We start from the raw sequence: 21,418 nt of genomic DNA on the forward strand, positions 1-21,418 counted from the left end.
AGGAAAAAAACTGTGTTAACTTTATGAAGTGACCACATAGCCTACTCTCCCATATGACTTATGTGGTAGCTACTATGCTGGCACATTTGCCACACTTTTGATCCTACACCAGTATCTGTGTGTAACTCATTAACCTGGATCATTTTCATGGAACTACAGTGCTGTTTTTGTGAAATAAATATTCCTACATTTTCTACCACTACAACAGTTGATGTAGCCTATTCTATTCCATACTTTACTTTCAGAACACTGACTGTGATGTTGTGGCTCCATGAACTGAGCATTATCTCTTCGCTCAATAAATAGAGCGGGTCTCCTTTAAGAATGTGACAGCAACAAGCGGTGGAGGAGCTGGTCAGGAACTGGCCAGGAGGAGCGGACGACAGTGAAGGCATCTCAAAACTTTTCCAACACAGTGAAGTGGTCTGTTTGGCGTTTAAAGTTCCTCCAGTCCGTCCCTGAATATGAAAACAACGTCTACGTTGTCACACTGTGTGTGTCGGTGATGAAGTGGATGCTACTGACCGCTCGGAGAAAGGGAAACTTCCGAGAGGGAAAACTTGTGGAATGATGCCCGAGCGACTGCATCCCTCCCTCCAAAGTTCAGCTAAGGTGGCTAACGTGAGCTAGCGTGGCTCGTTTACCTTGTGTCAAAAGTTTTGATATTGTTTTTCTTGTTTGTCCAAAGAAGTTGTTTGGTGGCGGGGAAGGGCGCGTGGTTTCGTTAAGGGAATGCTTTCTTAACACGGCTCGCTCTCTTAGCCGGGCCAGGTTACATACCAGGCTAATTACTTTTAGCCAGCTGTAGCTAGCTGACAGGCAGCTAACGCTCCTCAGGTAAACTTACAGCCACAGTCAGTTAACTCTCTCTGGGAGGAATGACACAGCGCACACACTCGTGGTTTGCCACCTATAACGCAACTGTAAAATGAAAAGACTGTGGTGCGTTTAATGTAATGCATATACTGCTTACATTATAGTCAGTTGTATTGTTGTTTGTTTTGGTAGACGTGCACTGTCAGTTTTAAGAAGGAGCTCAGTGACCAGAGTGTGTGAATGTGTGTGCCTTATGAAGAAACTTGAGTTTCGTATGGGTCAGTGACAAATAAAGGTTGGCAAGATGAGCAATTCCAAAATATCTTTAAAAAAAAAAAGTTTTTAAAAGCATCAGATTTGTTAAAATGTACATTTTATACTCATGTGGGGGTTTTGTCATTTGATCCAACTATAGTGGATTTAAGAGTAGCAATAAAAAGTACATTTTCTTAACATTAATTTGAAATAGATTATATATCTATTATTATATATCTATTATATATATATTTAAATTTTTATGCATTTTGACACTGAGCAGGACTTAACCTAAAAACACATATTTTCTTCTAAATAATGCAACAAATGATGTAAAATTTGTCAAGAAACATAGTGTTGCATCACAAAAGTGAATTACATTTATTCCACATTTGAGTCCAAATTTATTTTCCTGTATATAGTCACAGTTTTATGAAGAAATACTGGTTACACCACTTGACATTGTGTTGCATCAGGTCATTAACTTTATCTAGATGCAAGTGTTGTTAGATTTTGACCCTAAACTACTCTCTGCTTTTTCTCCCACCATTTTTGTTTACCTTTTTTTTTGGGCTCATCACATCCCTGCCTTCTCATCAAGACTTTCTGGGGGACATTTTACAATTTGGAGCCTTCCTGCGTCACTATCACCACTGTTCATCACTCATAACCAGAGGAGCCTCACCTTGGATGAAGCAGACGGTGCCAAGATGAAAGTGACAGTGACGTTTGGGCAGACAGGGGTTGTCGTGCCCTGCAAGGATGGTTGGACTGTGAGGGACCTCATCCAGCAAGCCACGCAGAGATACAGAAAACTCCTAGAACAGGTACGGTTCAGATGCTGTTTTTTGCTACAACTGCTCTTTGCACAAATATTAGCATGAAGAATTATTGTTGTTTCTCAAATATGTCAGGCTGGTAGATCACCTACAGTAAAAAGGCGGTTATGACATGTTTTCTTCATTAAACTGCTCATTTGTTAAACTTTCTGTGGCCCCAATGTGGTAGAATAAGACTTCATTGTCATTGATACAGATAGTCCAGTGAGCTCAAGAACACGAACAAAAGCATGAATAAATTTAATTCTATCTCTCTTTGAGTTCTCCTGACCTTCCAGCCACCGGTTAGCTACATTATTAATTGTAAGAAGTAGTTTTGTAATAATGTGAAAAGATTTTCATGAACTCCTGAAAGACTTAGAAAAGAGGCGAGATAACTTTTTATGAAGCAGTGCTTTCATAATATTTGAGGTTTTCCCTGAAGTCATAAAAGAATAATCGAAAGCTCTGTCATTTTTATATCATGAAAGGACCATATGATTTTCACATCCCAAAGTCTTGGGAAATTAGATAAAGCCAGGAGGTCCAGTTCACCATAATTCTTGTATGAAAAATTAAAACGGATGTCTGATGTGAATTGTGATGGTCCAGACGGGTGCAGGCACGAGTCAATCCCACTTTGGTTGTGTGTGTAAAATGCAAATATCTCCCTCCCGCGATTCCTTTATGACTGCTGTTGATTCTCCTGCGTTGCTCTTAGGACGGGAACTCTGTGACCCCCATCAGACAACCAAATCTTTTCAGTGACTGGCTTCATATTGGCTCCATTATTCAAAGAGCACGCCAGTCATATAGATAGCTTGCCTCGGTTGTGATTGAGGGAGAAATGTTGAAGTTATGCTTGTGTTTATGTGAGACAGACACAAAGTCAGCACTTGGAGATGCCCTCATTATTTCCATCCTTCTCTTTTTCCTAGTCTCTCTACCTTTTTAGCCTCTTAATCTCCTTTCATCTACCCATACTCCTCCTCCCCGCTGAGTGCTCTTGTGTGTTTTGCCTCCTTCATCTGATTTATCAGCCTTTTCTTTCTGACTGGTACATCTCCACTTCACCTCCCTCATAACCCTGCACACAGTAGCAACCTTCACTTGTCATTTGAACTCCTCAAATGAGAGGCTTTCTCTAATCTCTAAAAAGTAACAACATGGACATTCAGATTGAAGAAAATTGCAGCAGCAGATAGTCCTGTACACTCCACAATCTGTATATTAACCCGTGACTTGAATCGCAACACACAGAGTAACGTGTGGAAGGTTCATATCACAGATGGGACTAAGCAACAGCTAACAAATCATGATGTTGCCCCCCCAAATTGCCTTTGGATTTGCTTTGCCCCTCGGATGTAACACTAATGTAAGGGTTGCTGTCCAGCAGGTAGGAGATACACTGATTTACCAACGAAAATGTATTTTGAATGCAACTGCAGTAGGTGTTAGTAAGGTTTACTGAGAGACAAGGTGACAGGGTGTTTTCTTGCAGCTGCACCGTGTGTAACGATGCACCTCCCTGCTCTATCGATCAGCTCTCTCATTGTTTAAATACGGTGTTTCCTGTCTGTGAATGAAGTGCCTTGTTAAGCACATGCACACCGTGTGTGTTTTGGATTGCTCTCCCACGGTGCCTCTTCTTTATCGTAACCTCGCTGTCTGTTTTCCTTCTCTCTTCCCACACCTTTGTCAGCGTTTCCCAATCCCTCCTTCTCTTACTGTCTTGACATTCCTCTTTTTTTAAAGCTATATTTTCATTGTTCTTCCTTTTGGATCATTTTGGCATCCCTGTCTTTTCCTTGTCTATTGTTTCACATTTTAAATATTCTCCTTTTTTATTAGTGTTCACTTTTATCTTACCACCCTCTTGTTCCTTCTTCCTCTCTTTAATTGCTAAATCTAATCTCATTTTCCTTCTTTACATATTTGTTTCTATTGCTACCCATGTCATTGCAATACAACGCTGATGTGCAGTGTTGTGTTATTACGGTTGTTGGTGTGTTTTATGTTTAGAAAACCAGGATATGTGTATGTTACAGAGCTGTCCAAGCGCTAATTTCCCCTCCCAGTGCTATCCTGTTTTTAAATAGTCACTGAGACTGTCTCCCTCTCTCCCCTTCCTCCCTAACTCCCTCATCCTACTTAAAAAGTATGCTGTTTGTACTAAAAACATTTTATTATCTTGCATGTTCCAGCCTGCAACTGCTGTAGCTAAGTAGCCATAGCTGTCCCATTTATCAGCTGCTTTGTTGAGTTCCCACAGCGTTGCTTAGGAGGAGCGAACGCTGAAAATAGTCATTAAAGCTACGTTTTAGTTATCTTGAAATAAGTCGGTAATCTATGAGGTTTAGTGTTAAATTTGAGAGATTTCAGTTCCAGAGAGGATTTATTTAGTATTTTAGGTGCATTTAATTTTTTTTTTTAAATCCCAGTTTCACATTGATTACACCTGAATTATTAGAATTCTATGGCCTTTTGTGTTACCCAGTATGAAGCCAAAGGTGGCACAGGAGTGACAAATGGGATTAGAAAGTGATTGACAATAAGAAAGTGCTGATGTTTCAGTATGTAGGTTGCACCTGCCCTTTGTTATTCTAATGTGTATCCAGTAGAGTCTCAGCTCTAAAGCTCTACTCATCTCTCTCTCACTTTATTAAATAGTATAAAAAATGAGTTCTGGCAATTTTTGTGATGCATTCGTTCATAATGTTTTCCAATCATTGGCTTATCACAGTGATATATCTTACTATGAGAAAAACAACAACAGTGAAGCAGGTTTGAAAAGCATTATTAAGATTATACGTTTTTCTGCTTTTTTGGTTCTGTTTGACAGATTATTTATTGGCCAACCATTAATTCCTTTGGATTTGGAAAACATGTATCATAATTTCAAGATGTGAATGACTGCAGATGACATACAGAGCACAATGAAGTTAACTAGATACAGAATTGAAATTGCTTATCTTGATATTCGGCCTTTAAGAAGTTTCTTCGTGGACTAGTCAGTGAGTTAGTTTGCCTGTCACTCAGCTTGTGTGACAGCATTAGGTTAATTGTCACCCTCCTAACTCAGTACATGATCTGTAATTATTTGTTTTACAACAGCTCACTGACAGCTATATTACTTTCTCTTATTCTCTTGATGAGTGGAGGTGAAAGCAAAACACACGTGGTAGAGAAATAGAGGGTGAAAGTGGTATTACAGGAACAGTCATATGTGAGGTTCATGTACTGTAGAGAGGCAGTGGGGAAGACATGAATGAAACTTTGTAAGGAACAAAGGTTAGAAATGCAAAAAAAGGGAGATATCTCGAAGAGGAAGAGTGGTTAGAGAAAGAGGAAGGAGGGAGGAAGCCTTTTTGTTTTTTTGTGGGGAGTTGTCAGGAAGTTATCAGCTTGTTGACAGTCTTCTTAATTACCCTTGGCCAAACAGACAAGTGTGTAGTTGCGTGATCATGGATGCCTGTTTATGTGGCTCTATGTTCAGTGTCTGCCAAGACGTAGGTTGTATTTCTGTGTAATATCAAACAGCCAAAGGTACACAAACCCACGGTGAAAGTTGATTTTGTAATCCGATGCTGTATACTGCATGTGTATACCCACACTTTTAAATTGTTAGGTGGATGTGTATCAGAAGGATCCTGTCTATGTGGGTGTGTGCTGTAGTTTCATTAGCCAGAGTAGGAATGCTGATGAGGCGTGGCCCAACAAGCTGATAAAATCGTAAAAGCATTCTGGCCTCATGCCAGAGCTCATGCAATTACTCCTAAGAGGGAGGGAGGAGTGAGGCGACGCGTGCCACCCTCCCTGCAGGACTTTGACCATTCTATTCTATTCTATTCTATTCTATTCTATTCTATTCTATTCTATTCTATTCTATTCTGTTTTGTTCTGTTCTATTCTATTCTATTCTGTACAGTGGTGCACATGCTTCATCAGATTAAACAGTAACTTGACAAGCTTGCCATATTGTTAGATAATCAATATCTAAGAAATATTGCTGTTAGTTTTCAGGTCGTCACGGATAATAAATTCTAAAATTTGCTTACATTTGCTGTTTACCATTATAAGGTGTCCATGAAATCTGATTTTGAAGCATCAATATGAAGAAACCTGACTAGTTGAGTGAGGACTGAGCTTGTACCAGCCGAGATGTGGCATGCTGAAATGCTAACAGCCTGGGTAATGGTTACCATGGCACTGCCACTGGCAAGAAGACAAGCTTTGTTACTGCTGGGTGGTGAGATGGGTCAAGGGACAATGCAACTCAGATTTTGTTATTTTTCCACAGATTGCATGTGATTCATGAGTATTCACTGACGCTACAGAATGGTGTTTGTTATGACAGACAGAGGGGCTCCACTGCTCCAGCAATATAAAACTGGCATATGTGGAATAATATGGATTAAAACTGTAATACTTCTAGATCTCTGAGACCCAGGACCCAAATGTTGGAAATGCATTTTTTTTTAATCAAAAGATGTTAACTTCCTCAGGTTGAACCTGCTGCAGTATTTAGCATGAAGTGTGCTTTTTACATTTGACTGCTAGAGCTCCCGAGTGTGCTTTAAGTTAACCCTGGATCACTGTTTCTCTGTAAGTAAGTAATTTTACTAACTTACTTACTGTCCAGTTCCTTGCACTGCCCTCAGCTTTGACAGCAGCATGCATACCAAACCTTTGTGTCAGCTAGCACATGTAAAAGGCTGGCTGCTGAGATGAAGAAAGGGAGTGAGGTGGGGTTGTTACACGCATACCGAACACTGAATAATCTACGTAGTGTTTTAACTCCTTTCTAGATCATGTCCTGAGAGTTAAATACCTAGACCGTCTAGTATCTGAATTAGCATCAAGCAAAACACTGTATTAAGTACTAATCCCCCTGATTTTCAGATTAGATCAGTGTGTTTACAACTCTTATCTTAACTCCTACAAAATCCAAGTGTCCCTCTAGGTTTTAAACTTTTAGATTTGGAGTTACAGGGTTTCTGCACTTCCTCAAAAAACATGTAACACATTATACATCTTCACCCCGTGCATATCAGATTTGATGATTTCGCCCCCAGCTCTTATCTCTCCACCCCTCCATCTTGTCTTCTCGACTTGTCCACTGTAACAAGAGATCACAGGGTGTTGTTGACCTAGAAAAAGCAGCTGATCATTAAAGGATTCAGGCTGTTGGATGTTGGTGTTTTACCTTTTAATCACTATGTACACTGTTTTTTTCCTGCTGCAATGAAAACATGCATTTGATTGCGTTTCCAGTCTCTGACTCAAATCCGTAGTGATCAGATTTAAACACAAAGAGACAATGTGTTTTGAAAACAAATCAACTTCAAACTGTTACTTATTGTACTGTTGAACCCAAAGACTTTTTTATATATATTTTTAAACATTTTCATGAAGTATTATCAATTAATCATCTATATCGTGATTGATGCTTTAATTTGTCTCTTTAATAAATGTAGTTTATAGTGAACAATAAATCTGGGTTGAAAAAAATCTCTTCTCGTATTAACATCTGTCTTCATTTGAATATTCTAATATAAATTCATTAGACCCAAAATATTTTGATATATCTTTTACACTCTTCTGTGGATTTGTAACACTGTCACAATGTGGTCATGTGAGTGTTGGTGTAGAGCTGCTGAAGCAATCACAGTGGTATCCTGTCTGCCATGATTTTTTATAAAATTAAATGAACTATTTGTAGTTTGCAGAATTAGTAAATCAGTGCAAACTTGTCACTGTATGAGGTGGTTAAGTAATATTAGAAACCATCTGCAGCCGCAGCACCATAGGTTCAGTCCGGTGTATATATAAATTAGCTGCACACGCCTCTGAAAAACATTGGCAGAAATGACTCAACGTAGTCAAATGTGTGTCTGCATTTTGGATTTAAAAACGATGAGGCCAGTAAAGAGCAAGGTAGAAGCAAGATGTCAAGACGACGCTGTTTGTACCTGTTCATAGTTACACAGCTTGTGACGCTATGAATAGTTCTTCTAAGCTTTACATTAAACCACGTCTCATTGCACTACCATTAGTCCTTAACAAAAAAATATAAAGTTCACCAGGATATGAAAGACAGAATAATCATATCATGTGATGTCTTCAAATACCTTATTGTGTCCCACCAAAAGTCTGAGTACCCCAATATTCTAGAAATACGTACAGGGTTAGGATTTGTCCATTACAGGATAGCTGATACCTACAAGCCATGAAGTGCTCAATTTATAATGAAATGAAATGAGGAACCACACAACTTTGTGATTCTGTGACTAAATGACTAATATAGCTATTGATTAGAATCATCTCAGTTGACCACAGTAATGTTAGACAATAATGCAGCTTTGCAAGAAATAGAGGATAAGAAAATTTTTTCCTCGAGTGAAAGATTACTGATATCACTAAGGGGGCAAAGTGAGCAAACTACCCTGAGGCTCTGGGTTTGTCAGTTGGTTTGTTGTAATTCGATCAATTGCTAATTTGTTTTGGACCATGCAACCCTAAAACACAATATTAACTGAAATGAAAACACAGTTTATAGTCTGCTGTGTGAACTGCTGGGGCCCAGAGGACCCTGAGGCTTTAATGTGAACCTGGCAACCAGAGCTGGGTTTGAACACATTCGTCTTACTTTTAAATTCCCTTGATAGACTGTTAGATCAAACATAATGGTTGTAAGCAAGCCAAGAGAGAGTTGCACTCGCCGTAGTCTTGTGATATAAAGAATGTAAAACATGACATACAGTTATCATGTCTTTTTGTCATGTCATAGTTAATTTGCCAGTTAAATACAAAATTTTAGAAGCCCAAGGGGTAATAAAACACTGGACACAGATATGATGTGTCAACGGCAGAAAAGATACAAAACCTTTTTACATTAAACTTTTTTTTTTTCTGCTAAGAGTTAAAGCAGATATCAGTGGAATGTTTTTGTTAATATAAGTCCTAAATAGTCCTATTTTCCGTCAGCAATCACTTACATGAAGTATTTCAGCCTAAACACGAGTCTCTCCGTCACTCTGCTCTGTTGTAACCCGAGGAGAAAATTTTCCTCGTGGGATACAAGTGTTATCCAATGAGGGGAGAGAACGGCATGAAGGGCTGTGTGTGCAGCCAAGGGATGCGCGTGAATGTGGTGACGTAGCACGAGGACCAATTGATGCCTGACAAGGGCGGGGGCTGCTAACTCATGGTGCGTTCAAGGAAACTCGTACTTTGTGTTTTTCCTTCCTGTGAAGTCATACCAGTTCGATCTGGTACGAGTTCACGGGTCGGAAGTTACGAGTGGCCGTTACAGGGGACTTTCACAGACAACAGGACGGTAAAAACACGAGCTACGGGTTACCTGGAACGCTACCAAGTCGTAGTTGTGACTTGAAGCTGTAACTTACGGTTTCAAAAGCCTGCCTTGAACACAACATTAGCCGAAACGGCCGTGCCGCTGTTATCTGCTTTAATAAACCTCAAATTCCTGATTGATAGTGCTCATTGAAGATAAACATTGTACAAAAAAGAATATAAAATATGTAAATGCTAATTTTGAACATCTCTGTCCTTCATCTGGCCTGGGTGTCTGCCAAGTCAGTGTTACAATAGAGTTATAAAAATGTATTCCAGCAGGAAAGGAGGGACACAGGAGAGTCTTGAGCAACAGTGGTGGGTGTAAAGCCATTGAAATATCTAGTTTTGTGATGTCACAGAGTAAACATGGAAGAAAAAGGCTCGCACACCGCAGGGCTCCTAAATGCAGTCCATTTATTATCAGGAACGATGTAACGTTTCGAGCAAAAGCTCTTCGTCAGTTTTGCTCGAAACGTTACATCGTTCCTGATAATAAATGGACTGCATTTAGGAGCCCTGCGGTGTGCGAGCCTTTTTCTTTCGTTTTAAGTCTTGCATTTTTGGCTCAGCACCTGCCCAAAGTTTTTGGTACGGATGTGCGTGTGACCTCTCCTTTTTTTGATACAGAGTAAACATGGGCCACGTTATATTTAACTAGGCATCAATACTTAACCTCAAGTAAGCAAACACACTTGTATTTGTATGTGACTTACAAATCTCAGCTGGCAGAGGAAGAATGACTAACAACACTTTCACCTTTATACTAGCCTTATTACCCAGTTCAGTTTGATAATATCAGTGAGTTTGAATGAACACTGTTATTTCCACATACATTAAGAATATTTACTAAATATAACATAGGATCTGAATCTCTGCTTTATATGATAATTTTTCTCTCTCTTCTCTTTAGTGTGTGTGATGGGAAAACAAGCCAATGTATTGACATTGATAAAGGCATAAGCTATTAATGACAGTCATTGATCACCAAGATCATCATCCATAGCTTTAATGAACTCAGCTGAGTCGCATGTTGTGTTGCAACATCAAAAGTATACTGTATAAGTACATATCCAAACAGCTTGAAACTATCTAATAGGTAGTTCTCCTGCTGTTACAAAGCAGCTAATTTATGCTATCAAATAATTAGAGAAGAAAGTTGTTGCAGAGTTGAGTTCAGACTAGGAACTAGTATTGACATTGAGACTTCCAATGATATCCAGGGATACAGAGCGCTTTGCTTCATCTGACACTCTCCCTGAGGGAAGTTTTTGAAAAGCACCTGACCCTGAAAGAATGATTTAATGGAGAACCACTATGAAACATTTTGACTCATACCTCTCCCTAGGCTGTGTGTGTGTGTGTGTATGTGCATGTGGCTGTGTTTGTGCCTGTGCGTGCAGATGCGTGTGTTGTCTCAATATGTTGTTCAACAACCAGCTCCATGTAGTCAGCTGTCCAGTGTAGTGTTGATGTCATTAATCACAGACCCAACGCGGCGGAGAAAAGGGAGTGAGGAGGGAGAGAGAAAGGGCCAAGTCGGAGTCGTAATCTGTATGAGGTACCTGGGGAAACATGGAAAATGTGTGGATGAAAGAAACAAGAGAGAGAGAGAGCAGAGAGAGCAGAGATGGGAGGGGAGGCGGAACAGATGGGGCTGCAAAAAAGAAAAGCAAAAAGAATGAGTTGCTGTTGCTGACCAGACCAGGAGACATGTATGGTTGCTCTGAGCTTTTGCTTTTGCTTTTTAAGTCTCCATTAGAATAAAAACAAAAAAACAAAACCAACATTTCATCACTGGTGGTCAATGTGTCCATATCATGATGTGTACCTTTAAATACAAGTTAAGATGGCAATGCCAAGACATTGGCTGACTGCCTCGTATGCTCTGTCGTAGATATACATTAATTAATTGTGTCAGCAGTAGGGCTGGGTTTAAAAAATATATATATATCGATCTTCATTTGAAAGATCCGATATCAATTCATAAAAACCTTAGATCGATCTTTTAATGTTGTCATTGCACTGTTTACTTCTGGGTTTGGTCAAATGTGCATTAATGTACTGTAACTGCTTTTTAAGTCAATTTAATATTGAATATTTTTAATACCTACAAGGTTAGGGATTTCTATCTTTGTACAATTTGCAACATTAGTTTTGTGAAAATCTCTTTCATAACCAAGCAAATTAGTATTAAAATTGAAATCTCTCTGAATTAATCAATATCGAATCGAATCAGGACCTTGTGAATCGGAATCAAATCAGTTCAGTAAATCAGTAGCGATACTCAGCCCTAGTCAACAGGAAGTTGCAGAGACTGGTGATTAACCAGCTCTGCTCTTTCAAAGGGATTTTCATCTTAAAATGGAACAGAATATTCAATAGACTGTGGTCAGGTTGGACCACTGTCCTAACAATAAATGTTTGCTATTATGCTATTAAGGCTCATCTACTGATCATGAATACTGACATGAACAGAATGTCCTGTAATTGTGTATTTTCATATGTTGTGTGCTGTGTTATAGGAAGGAGATTTCCTGCTCCGGACTCACCATGTCGAATACTGTGATGGAGGGATTCTGGACCCTGATGATATTCTCAGTGATCTGGTGGAAGACAAGGACAAGGTAAGGACCTCGGATGGTGGTGGGGTTTAATGTTTTCCGTATGATCCTGCTTTAGGATGGAAGTTCTTTCCCTTTCATCCAAATAGAGTATGAAATGACTGCAACTGTGAACAATTAAGTGATTTTATGAGGCTTTAAGCTGACCCGTGATGTAGTACTAAAATGGGAGAGGTCAGACTTCAGTGGTCATTCATTAAAAATGGCTTGTTTTCTGAATGACCAGTCAGCAGACTATACAGACATTGCACGTGACTAAGCAAATATCCAGCCAGGCTTTCCATAAAGAGAGAGAAACACATGCCAGGCAGCTCTTGTTCTCTCCACAGATCTGCTAAATGACTGTATTTAACTCAGCCATTTTTATCCCTTAAATCCTTCCTGATGCCTCTCATATAATGCATATAATCCTTTTGATTTATACTTATTAATTAGTCACGTAACTGTGTGTATGCATGTGCATGCAGAAAGGTATATATGCCTGTGCATGTTTGAGTGGGTTGTGTGTGTGTGTGTGTGCGTGTGTATATGTGTGTGCGCACACGCTTATTCAGCTATAGAGTATTGAGCTGCAGTGGTCTATAAGCCACTCCCTTGGATAGAATATTGCCTCACAAGCAAAATTCAAAAAGGGAAATGGTTTTAAGTTGCCTGTAGCGTTAGGCAGTGTCATTAGCAATTCACTTTTGGAGACTTTGCAAACTCAATCCATATATTCCCCGTTTTTCTTATTTTTCCCCTGAGGAATATGTCATTTTTCATTTTCCCCCTTGGAAAGTCTTGTGTTCTTCAGATTTTCTCACATACTCCGGCATTATTAGAATGTGATAAATTACCCAGATTAAAGGCTTTTTAAACCACTGGCGCAGGACCTTCAATGGATCTTGAGCCTTCTCTTGGTGGCTCTGCACATTATAACGGCATCAACGTGTTTAATGAGTCTGCGTCCTATGCCGAACTGAATTCTTAATTTAGGTCACAGCCAGTAAAAGTTGTGGAACCTGCTGGCAAGAAAATATAATGTACAGTACAGTACATCTCCCTGTCCTTGGCTCATAGTGTATGCCTTTAAGGGTGTATGAATACTGCAGGATTTGTTGGAGATTCTCTGAACTAATTAAGAACAAAATTGCCTAGTTGGCAATTCCTCTTGGGGCTTTAACAGAACTGAAATCAGACTCTCCCTGTAACCTGGACACAAGCCTCAGTGTCAAAATAATCATTCCTATGGCTTGGATCTTGATTTTTAGATGTCATTGGAAATACATTTTTGTGAGTCTAGCTTGTTTTAAACATTTTGAGTGTTACTGCCTGGAAATGTTGTTGCAGACAGAAAAGTGACTGAGAACTATCTTTACACCGAAGAAATTGCCTCATGACATTTTAGAGACATTTATAGCCCATTGTCTTCCCTGTTGACTGAGTTTTCCTGACGAGCCCTCAGATGTCTCAAACTGGGGATGGGGAGGTAACATGACACATTAAGCCTCAGCCCAGGGGCCGTATGACTCAGTGACAGGAGCAATAACAGAGTCAGAAGACCATCACCTGACCCAAGGGATTGCTATTATGAGAACTTGTTGCCATGGATTTGTGGAGATTCAGAGAGCACTGAGCGCTGGTCCCACAGCTGGCTAGTCGCCACTCGCCCTGTGTCACTGTGATCTTGTTTGTAGTGTGCAGTGTCAATTTTATTTCTAGAGGCGTTATAGCCTGGAGTTGCCCACCAGACAGTCACAGCAGCACTGGGGCTTTACTGCACTGCTTTTATAGCCAAACATTTCTGGTTTGCAAAAAAGATTGGTTGTATACAAGAGAGTACTGTAGGCTAATAAAGCAAACAAAATATATTTATTATGTTTGTTGTTGTTGGTAAGTGGGGAAAGGCAGCTATCATAATTAATAATGTAAAAAGAAATCCCAGTTTATCACTCACAAAAGAAATGTATTAAATGTCTATATAGTGAGGTGAAGGAGCACAGGTGTCTTACTTTTTTTTTTTTTAAAGGTACAAAGCTTTTGGGCCACAGTTGGCATAGAGCCATATTTTCGATTTGCACTGTTACTATGGAGATGACGTGTTCCTCAGTGAGGGAGCAACAGTTTGAGACACACCTAGTAATCTACATTTCAGACCTCTCAAAGGCAAAATAGTTATTTGAGGTTACCTGTGTTTTTTGGGGTTTTTTTTTTTTGCTGTCGTAGAATAACCTTAAAATACAATATTAGCATATCATCACCTTATAAAGGTCTTTTAGCTCTTTTGGTCTGTATTTGGTCTCCTGATAAATGATCTCTAGCTAAAAGATGTTAAAATGTTCCAAGAGCTCAAGTGAAAGTGACCTTTCATTGTGAGCCAGACTGAGGAAGCAGATATCTAATGGTTGATATCAGAATGGAGAAGTATAGCTGTCTGGCTAGAAGTAATGATTAGATAAGCCTTGAATCATTTGAATAGTACAGTATGTTGGTAGTTAAAGCTGGTTTAGCAGGTTTCCACAGCAAGGCTAGAATTTAGTGGAATGAATATGATTGTTATGACTGTGTTTAAGTGTCCGTGTAAAGATGCATGCTATATTTACAGACCGGTGTTTTACAATTTGCAATTTTTCTCTCCTCATATTCCCTCAAACATTCTCTTCTTGTGAACATCCTGTGAATTCTTGGAAATTGTACAAAACGTACCTTTGGATCGGAAAACCAAATTTCAACGCACATGCACACCACAAAAACACACATTTTGATACTGGAATCAAGTACAGTGCCACAAACTAATTCCCCAGAACACACACACATATGGCGAGACTCACACACAGAGAAATAAACCGTATAGAATGATATCCAGCACTACACACTTCTGAGCACCAGAGATTGCATATGAAATGAAAGTGTGAAATATTCATTGGATTCTGGAGCAAGGCTCTCATAGTATTACTGAGCTGAGATGAATAAATGGCTTCTAATCCCAGATGAGTGTTTTACTGCAGGCAGACTTGACTGCCTGGCTTTAGGTTTATAACCACAAAGAAAACAGAAGATTTTTGAGGTCTGCTGAAGACGGGGTAGAGGTCAAAAATACAGTTTCAAAAATCCATTTCTGAAATATACTCAAGTGATGCATTTGGAGAGAGCTCAAAATTTATGAACTAACATTGGTCCCAAACAGCTTTAACTGTGATGACAACAAACAAAAGCCCTGCAGCACAGCATGTTAAAAAATTATCCAAAATTCAGATTGTATTTGGAAAGTTACTGTGTATTTTTCTTCAGGTTTTTTTGCTTCAGCAGTTTGAAATGAAATATATTACAAGTGCCCAGTCTCACCTTGTATCTGAGTAATCTTCAACTCAGACATATGTAGAAATATACAGTACGTATCTCTTTCATAGAGCTCTTTGGTCCATTTGGATGTGTGTTTAGAACTATTATCCTGTTGAATGATCAAACCCAGACAAACCTGTTTTTCAGATGCACCAGAGGTTTGCATCTTATGGTGAATCTGAGGTTATAGTCATGGAGTCCTCCCTCGATCACTGACAAATAACTATCTGCACCTGTATCCTGAAGAGTATTCTTGACTCTCTAGCTGCTTTCATTAATTGTTTTCTCTTCATCACGCAAATCAAAAAACCTCCAGAGGACTTGCTCCCTGGTCTGCCAGCTCATTTGCCATTTCCTGTGGACCCCGACTTTGATACCTCCCTGACAGATTTTTCACTTGTTTTTTAGCCTAATTTTTCAATCCAAATGGCAACTTGACTGTTAATCAGCTCTGACAACCAACGTGAACTCTTTTGTGCATGAACTAACACTGAAACAACACACAGCTGCTCAAGAAACTTTAAGTAGAACACATGTCCAATTATCCTTGAAGCCTTGCAGTTTAGTCACTGTGTTTTAAAAGGGTTATGATTGCTGAAGCACAGATCCTGAAGAGCAAAAAATGTGTAATTGTCCAAATACTTAAGTCTGAACTATTCCTTTCTAGGAAATTCTTCTCTGAGGAAAGTTGAGCCTCTTTTCTTCTTCACCACTTTTTTTTTTTACTGCAGTGCCTTTCATTATGCACTGTGCTGATGATGATACAGTGTCGCCAAATTGGCATAATGCCACAACTGCAGTTAGAAATGACAGAAATCAGAAGAGTTAAACGCTTGTTGGAAAATAATCTGCAGCAGCCGTAATCATCGTTCAGGATGTACGCACAAACATACTGCAGCACGCCCCACACTCCCTCTGAAGAAAAAGGAAAAAACCAACACACCTATAGATATAGTGAAAAATAACGTGAAGAGACATTGTGTGAGGTATATGCAAGTTTACCTTCGGACCACCACCCACACTCCTCCACCCTTTCCTATTTGCTAGTACCCTAATGTCTCCCTCACATGTTGTTTCTCAGTCCCACTCACTCACTCACAGCTTTATGCCAAGGAAAATGAAAAGTAAGCAGGAAATATGGATTCCCATCAGCATTTTCTTTGTAGCTGGAAGTGTAATTCCTAATGTATTTCTCTTGTAGGTATTACAGAAGGAGCCTCACAGAGACCAGGGTATGTTTAGATGGTTAGAGAGAGAGAGATATATATATATATAGAGAGAGACACTGTTGCCTTGCATGATATTGCCATTTGCTCTAGGACATAAATATCACATACACTTGATCAATCACACACACACACACACACACACACACACACACACACACACACACACACACACACACACACACACACACACACACACACACACACATACACACACCCGAAGCACAGCATGCGCTCCCTGTGCACACAGTGCTATTTAACATAAACACTCTTCATCAAGCCTGCATACACATGACCACAGTAAGCACCCATTCATAATGCTTTCTCCAGTTTATTTACTGTCACCACACATACCCATAGGTTCGTACGTTGTGCTTTGCTCACACTGTAAACATGAACTTTGTCTTTTCTAAATCACAGACACACACACACACACACACACACACACACACACACACACACACACACACACACACACTCATGTAAAGTTATATAATGTGATTATTACTTTGAAATAAATATTTAAAGACTAAACAACGCAGGCTCCCAGAAGGGCAGCTCTACAGTATATGAGCTGAGCTTTGATCATGGGTAATTGTGCCAATCATCATTTATTATCCTATTGATTGCTCGACACACATCCACAGCACCTTGCTGGTGGCTTGATCATAGTTCATCCTCATTCAGATAGCTTTTTTACCAGGACAGCCTGTTGGTTCCTCTTCTAGCAAAACAGTGCTCTGTGAGTTGAAGACACTTTCTTTTCAACATTATTAATAGTAAGAAACATAAAGCATGCAATGTCTGAAATGAAAATGGTCTCCAGAGTAAATACCTAATAGAGGTATCAAGATTTATATTTTCTTATATAGTAATTACTGCTCTACTGCTCTGTATATTCGATGAGCTGGAAACTCTTGTAGACTTCCCTGATTAACTTTGCCACAGATTTGTTTATTACAAAAACTATCAGATGAAACAAAGGCTTGTTACTATAGACCTCTGGTGTCCCTGGGCTTCTCCAGTGGGCACCTCCACAGAGAAATTTAAATTTAGTCCATTTGGACCTATAATGCCATAATAGTGTAATTTGCTGGGGAACTGTTTGTAAGTTGCCTCATAAATCCAGTTAAAATACACTTTGAATTGATCAAACTTGAAACATGTCTGGCGATTATACAGTCTGTCTGTTGGATGGGATAAAACAACCTTAAATGGTCTGACTTGGAGACATTAAGATGGACTGTTGGTGGACTCAGGCCAACTCACTAGGCAGTGCATTTTGTGTGATTGTGTGTGTTAGTCTTGCAGTTAGCCAAAACCTTTTTCTGGAAAATACAATCAGACAGTTCATCTCCGTTTCATAAATGATGCTTTCGCGTTGTCGTCTTCTTTGTAGAGCGGCTGAAATGTAAGGTAAATTAAAACGTTGATGAACTTTATGTAACAGAGCAGATGAGACACTATATTTAGAAAAAAGCTGATGAAGAAATTGAACACCCATGAGGCCTTGGTGTTAGACAGTGATATGAAACTGTTGTAAATAAACACTGAGCACTGAAGAGGTGTCTACCTGAAATGTAACCAGTGTTGAAGCTTTGTTTGGCTCTAAATTAAGCTCACTTCCTCTTGTTTTTCCCCGTTTTATTTTACTCAAGCCTACATCTTTGGAAAAGGTTGGGGATGAGCCAAAAAATTGTCTGGATTTCTTTTCTTTTTTTCTCGATTTTATTTCAATAAAAATGTTCCACCCCTCACAGATTTCATTTTTTAAATAATCCATCTGCTGGTTAAAACCTAAATTAAAATAATTAAAGGTCACTACAATAGCAGAATCATTTACAAAGAAGCCAAATGTCTGATAATGAGGAAATTAGTCTGAGCAGGTTTCATGTTATCAGCGGGCCCTCCCTTCCCTCCTGTGCTCTCTCACGCTACGGTTTTTAATATCCATGATCATGAATGCTTTGTTGCTCAGTGGTAAATAACACAAGCTTCTGCTGCTGCTGCTGCTCACAGATGCAGCTTTGTAAAAAAATGCTCGTTTGTGTCCGTCTTTCAGTCTGAGCGCTGCCTTTGTAAGTCATAGCATGCACACTACATTCATATATGTGGACATGTGATAGTTCTTGATACAGATGAATGACGACTCACAGAAATGTTCATTTAGCAAGTGAGTGAGAAACGATAACGTGGAGCTGCTGCACCATTTTTGACGTACGTACTCACACACACACAGACACACATAAATGCATGTGCAAAAGCAATTTGGCCAAATTAATGTTGCATCGTTTACAGATTAATTGCTGCCACCACTGTGTGAACTTGTAATAGCATTTATAATGGAGCTGGGAAATAATCACATCGCCATTCATCATTATTTTAGTCAAACTTTTTAAATGGCATTAAGTGTCAGTCTAATAGCTTTGTGTCTTGTTGTGTATTGTATGCTTTCAATACGTCTCTATATACTGTACATACTTTCTTCCTTTCTGGAGAAACACATTTTACCCCTCTGACTTCAGAATTACAAAAACCAACTCTTTAGCTACTCAAATATTTTTTTCCAACATCTGCATTTTTCAGCGTCATCCTCCTCCTCAACTCCTCATCCGGCTCTCTTATTGCTGTACATGTCATGTCCCTCCTTGCCCATTTTCTCTCTCTGCCTCATTTTCCTTGCCGTCTCTCTTCTCCTCTTCCCTTCTCCTACAGTAGCTTAGCTCTGTCATTTTGAGGGAGAAAACACAAGCCAGTCAGAATGAGGCAATTATGACCCTGTTGGAAGGGTTATTATGCATAATGCCCCATAATCCTCCTCCACAGTTTTTATCATAAATGACATGTACATTAAGACTGTGCAGTGTATACTTGCTGACAGAAACTTCCCCAGCACCAGCCTCACCCCTGAAAATGACACACACATAGACACACACAGACACACACGCATACATACAAAGGCTGTGTGTTTAAAGTATTGATTCATAAAGATGATGCAGTTGCAATGTGATTATTCATAGCTGCTTATTCTGGCGTGACAAGATAATGAAGACAATGGCACCCGACAGACGAGCAGTATTTGATTGGGTTCTTAGGTGCAGCGTGCTGTAAGTTGTGTGTTTGTGCATTAAGGTGGTTGATGATAAGGTTCTTATAGCATTTTGCGTGTCAGTGTGTCTTGCCGGTTAACATGTCGACATTAATTGAACCATGACCCAGATCAAAACAATGAGACTCGAAAGGGATTAGAAAAACATGCAGACATATTAAGAAGCATCGATTTGTGTGGGTGGCCTCTGACACAGTCCACATTTAATCATGACATTTTAATCCCAGGCAATTTACCCCAAACCTGATAGTTAAATGAAGCAGACAGGCATCCAACAAATCTCATTGTTCACCTTGAACCTATGTGTTAAGCTTAATAATCATATTAGTGTTGTGTGAAGTGTTAATAATATTTTTTTTTATAGCTTTGCCTGTATATCATTAAGGCTTACTGGCATTGTTTCCCTGTGTTATAGTGGCTGAGTAAGTTTTAATTCTTGTTTATTTATTACAGAATGAATTCTCCATTTCCATTTCCTTGTGCCATAACAGCCATATTTGTATTTATTTATTTATATTTTAGGCTTGACCACAGACTCTGTCCATATAATGAAAAGCTTATCTATTCAAGACAGGTGTTTTCTGTTGATATAACCCATTTGCTGTGGTTTTAGATAATAGGTCAGTTTATGTTAACCAAAATATCTGCCAACTCATTTGGGTTAATGCGTCGAAGCTCTTGCATAAAACTGAATGAGGATATGAAATTTGAAATATACACACAGCTGCTCAATAATATATGAAAAAACTTTAATTTCACAGGTATGAGCAGATGTAATGTGTAATCTTAGACTTTTCGAGAACATTTTTGAGAAATATAGGCTATATGAAATACATTATCAAAATTTTTTCCCTTTAGTCTTCCTGCTGTTATTTCAGCCTGCCCCAATCACATTTATCAATATATCAGTCTGGGCAACCGAGTTCAGGTGTATTTTTCTTTTCACGTGTGATGTCATCTTGAAAAGGTTAAATGAATGGACAGGAAGGACACATTTTCATTCACTTAGGCTTCTCACATGGGCCCACACTCTCATACACTGTGGTCACACAATACCAACAGTTTTCTAGCCACCTTTGACCCCTCAGCCCTTAATATGAAGTGGCCAGCTGTAGAGAATAATATTGACCTTCCACTAAAGAAAGCAGTGCTGCTTATTGCTTTCACACTTTGCACTGGTTTCATGGGTGCCCTGGTGTGTGGGTGTGTATATACATGGATGCAGTAAAAGAAAAAGAGGTGGGATATGTTAGGTTTGTATTTCTTGGGGTCTATCTTGGTGCAGTTATGTTCTTTGCATGTCTTTCTTTTCAACATTAAGCCATTCAGCTTGTAGAGCGTGAATGTGAACTTTTTAAACTTCAAATATATAGTTTATTGTCACTCTTGCTGAGCTATAACTACTGAACATGTTTCATTAAACTTGAAAAGTATTCTGTTGATGTTAAGAAAATAAAATTTGGTTGATTTGGTTGGTAATGGTCTTTTTGATCTGGAAAAATATCTCTTTGTGTCTAGCATCTAAACACAGCAGAAGCCCCTGCTTGTCCTGCTAGAAGTTTGGAGGACTCCGTCCTGTGACTCGTCATGATCATTCTCCTCATTCTGAAGTACAGCTTGTGGCCAGAAAGCATTAAGTCATGTGTGGCGAAAGACTTTGAATTCTTTAAAGAGGTTGGCATGTATATGGGCAAGATGCTTTTCCAGGTTGGAAGTTGCCTCACTTGGTCTGTTAGGTTTAAAAGGTTTTTTTTTTACAGAGGCACACTGGCCTTTGTGGTGTCTGACTGTGGACTTGTCCTGGTTGTCGACTGTGTACACAAGTAGACTAATGCTGTAACTATAATCATGTATTTCATTTTGTGTGTTGTGTTGTCTGTTGAGAAGTCACAG

At 39.2% G+C, this 21,418-nt stretch overlaps 1 protein-coding gene across 4 annotated transcripts in view; it reads left to right on the forward strand.

Moving 5' to 3' along the window:
* The first annotated feature begins 341 nt into the window (after nt 1-341).
* LOC146964794 (partitioning defective 3 homolog B-like) overlaps nt 342-21,418 on the forward strand; it is a 199,702-nt gene continuing 178,625 nt past the window's right edge. For all 4 annotated transcript variants that reach the window (XM_085766116.1, XM_085766115.1, XM_085766117.1 and 1 more), the window contains exons 1-3: nt 342-612; nt 1,673-1,898; nt 11,771-11,872. In XM_085766116.1, the coding sequence (XP_085622242.1) occupies nt 1,782-1,898; nt 11,771-11,872 (219 nt within the window). In that variant the 5' untranslated portion in view covers nt 342-612; nt 1,673-1,781. The remainder of the gene's footprint in view (nt 613-1,672; nt 1,899-11,770; nt 11,873-21,418) is intronic.

The sequence above is a fragment of the Trachurus japonicus genome, chromosome 21, assembly GCF_045865225.1.
Source record: "Trachurus japonicus isolate A0001 chromosome 21, Traja_1.0".
In the NCBI taxonomy this organism is placed as follows: Eukaryota; Metazoa; Chordata; class Actinopteri; order Carangiformes; family Carangidae; genus Trachurus; species Trachurus japonicus.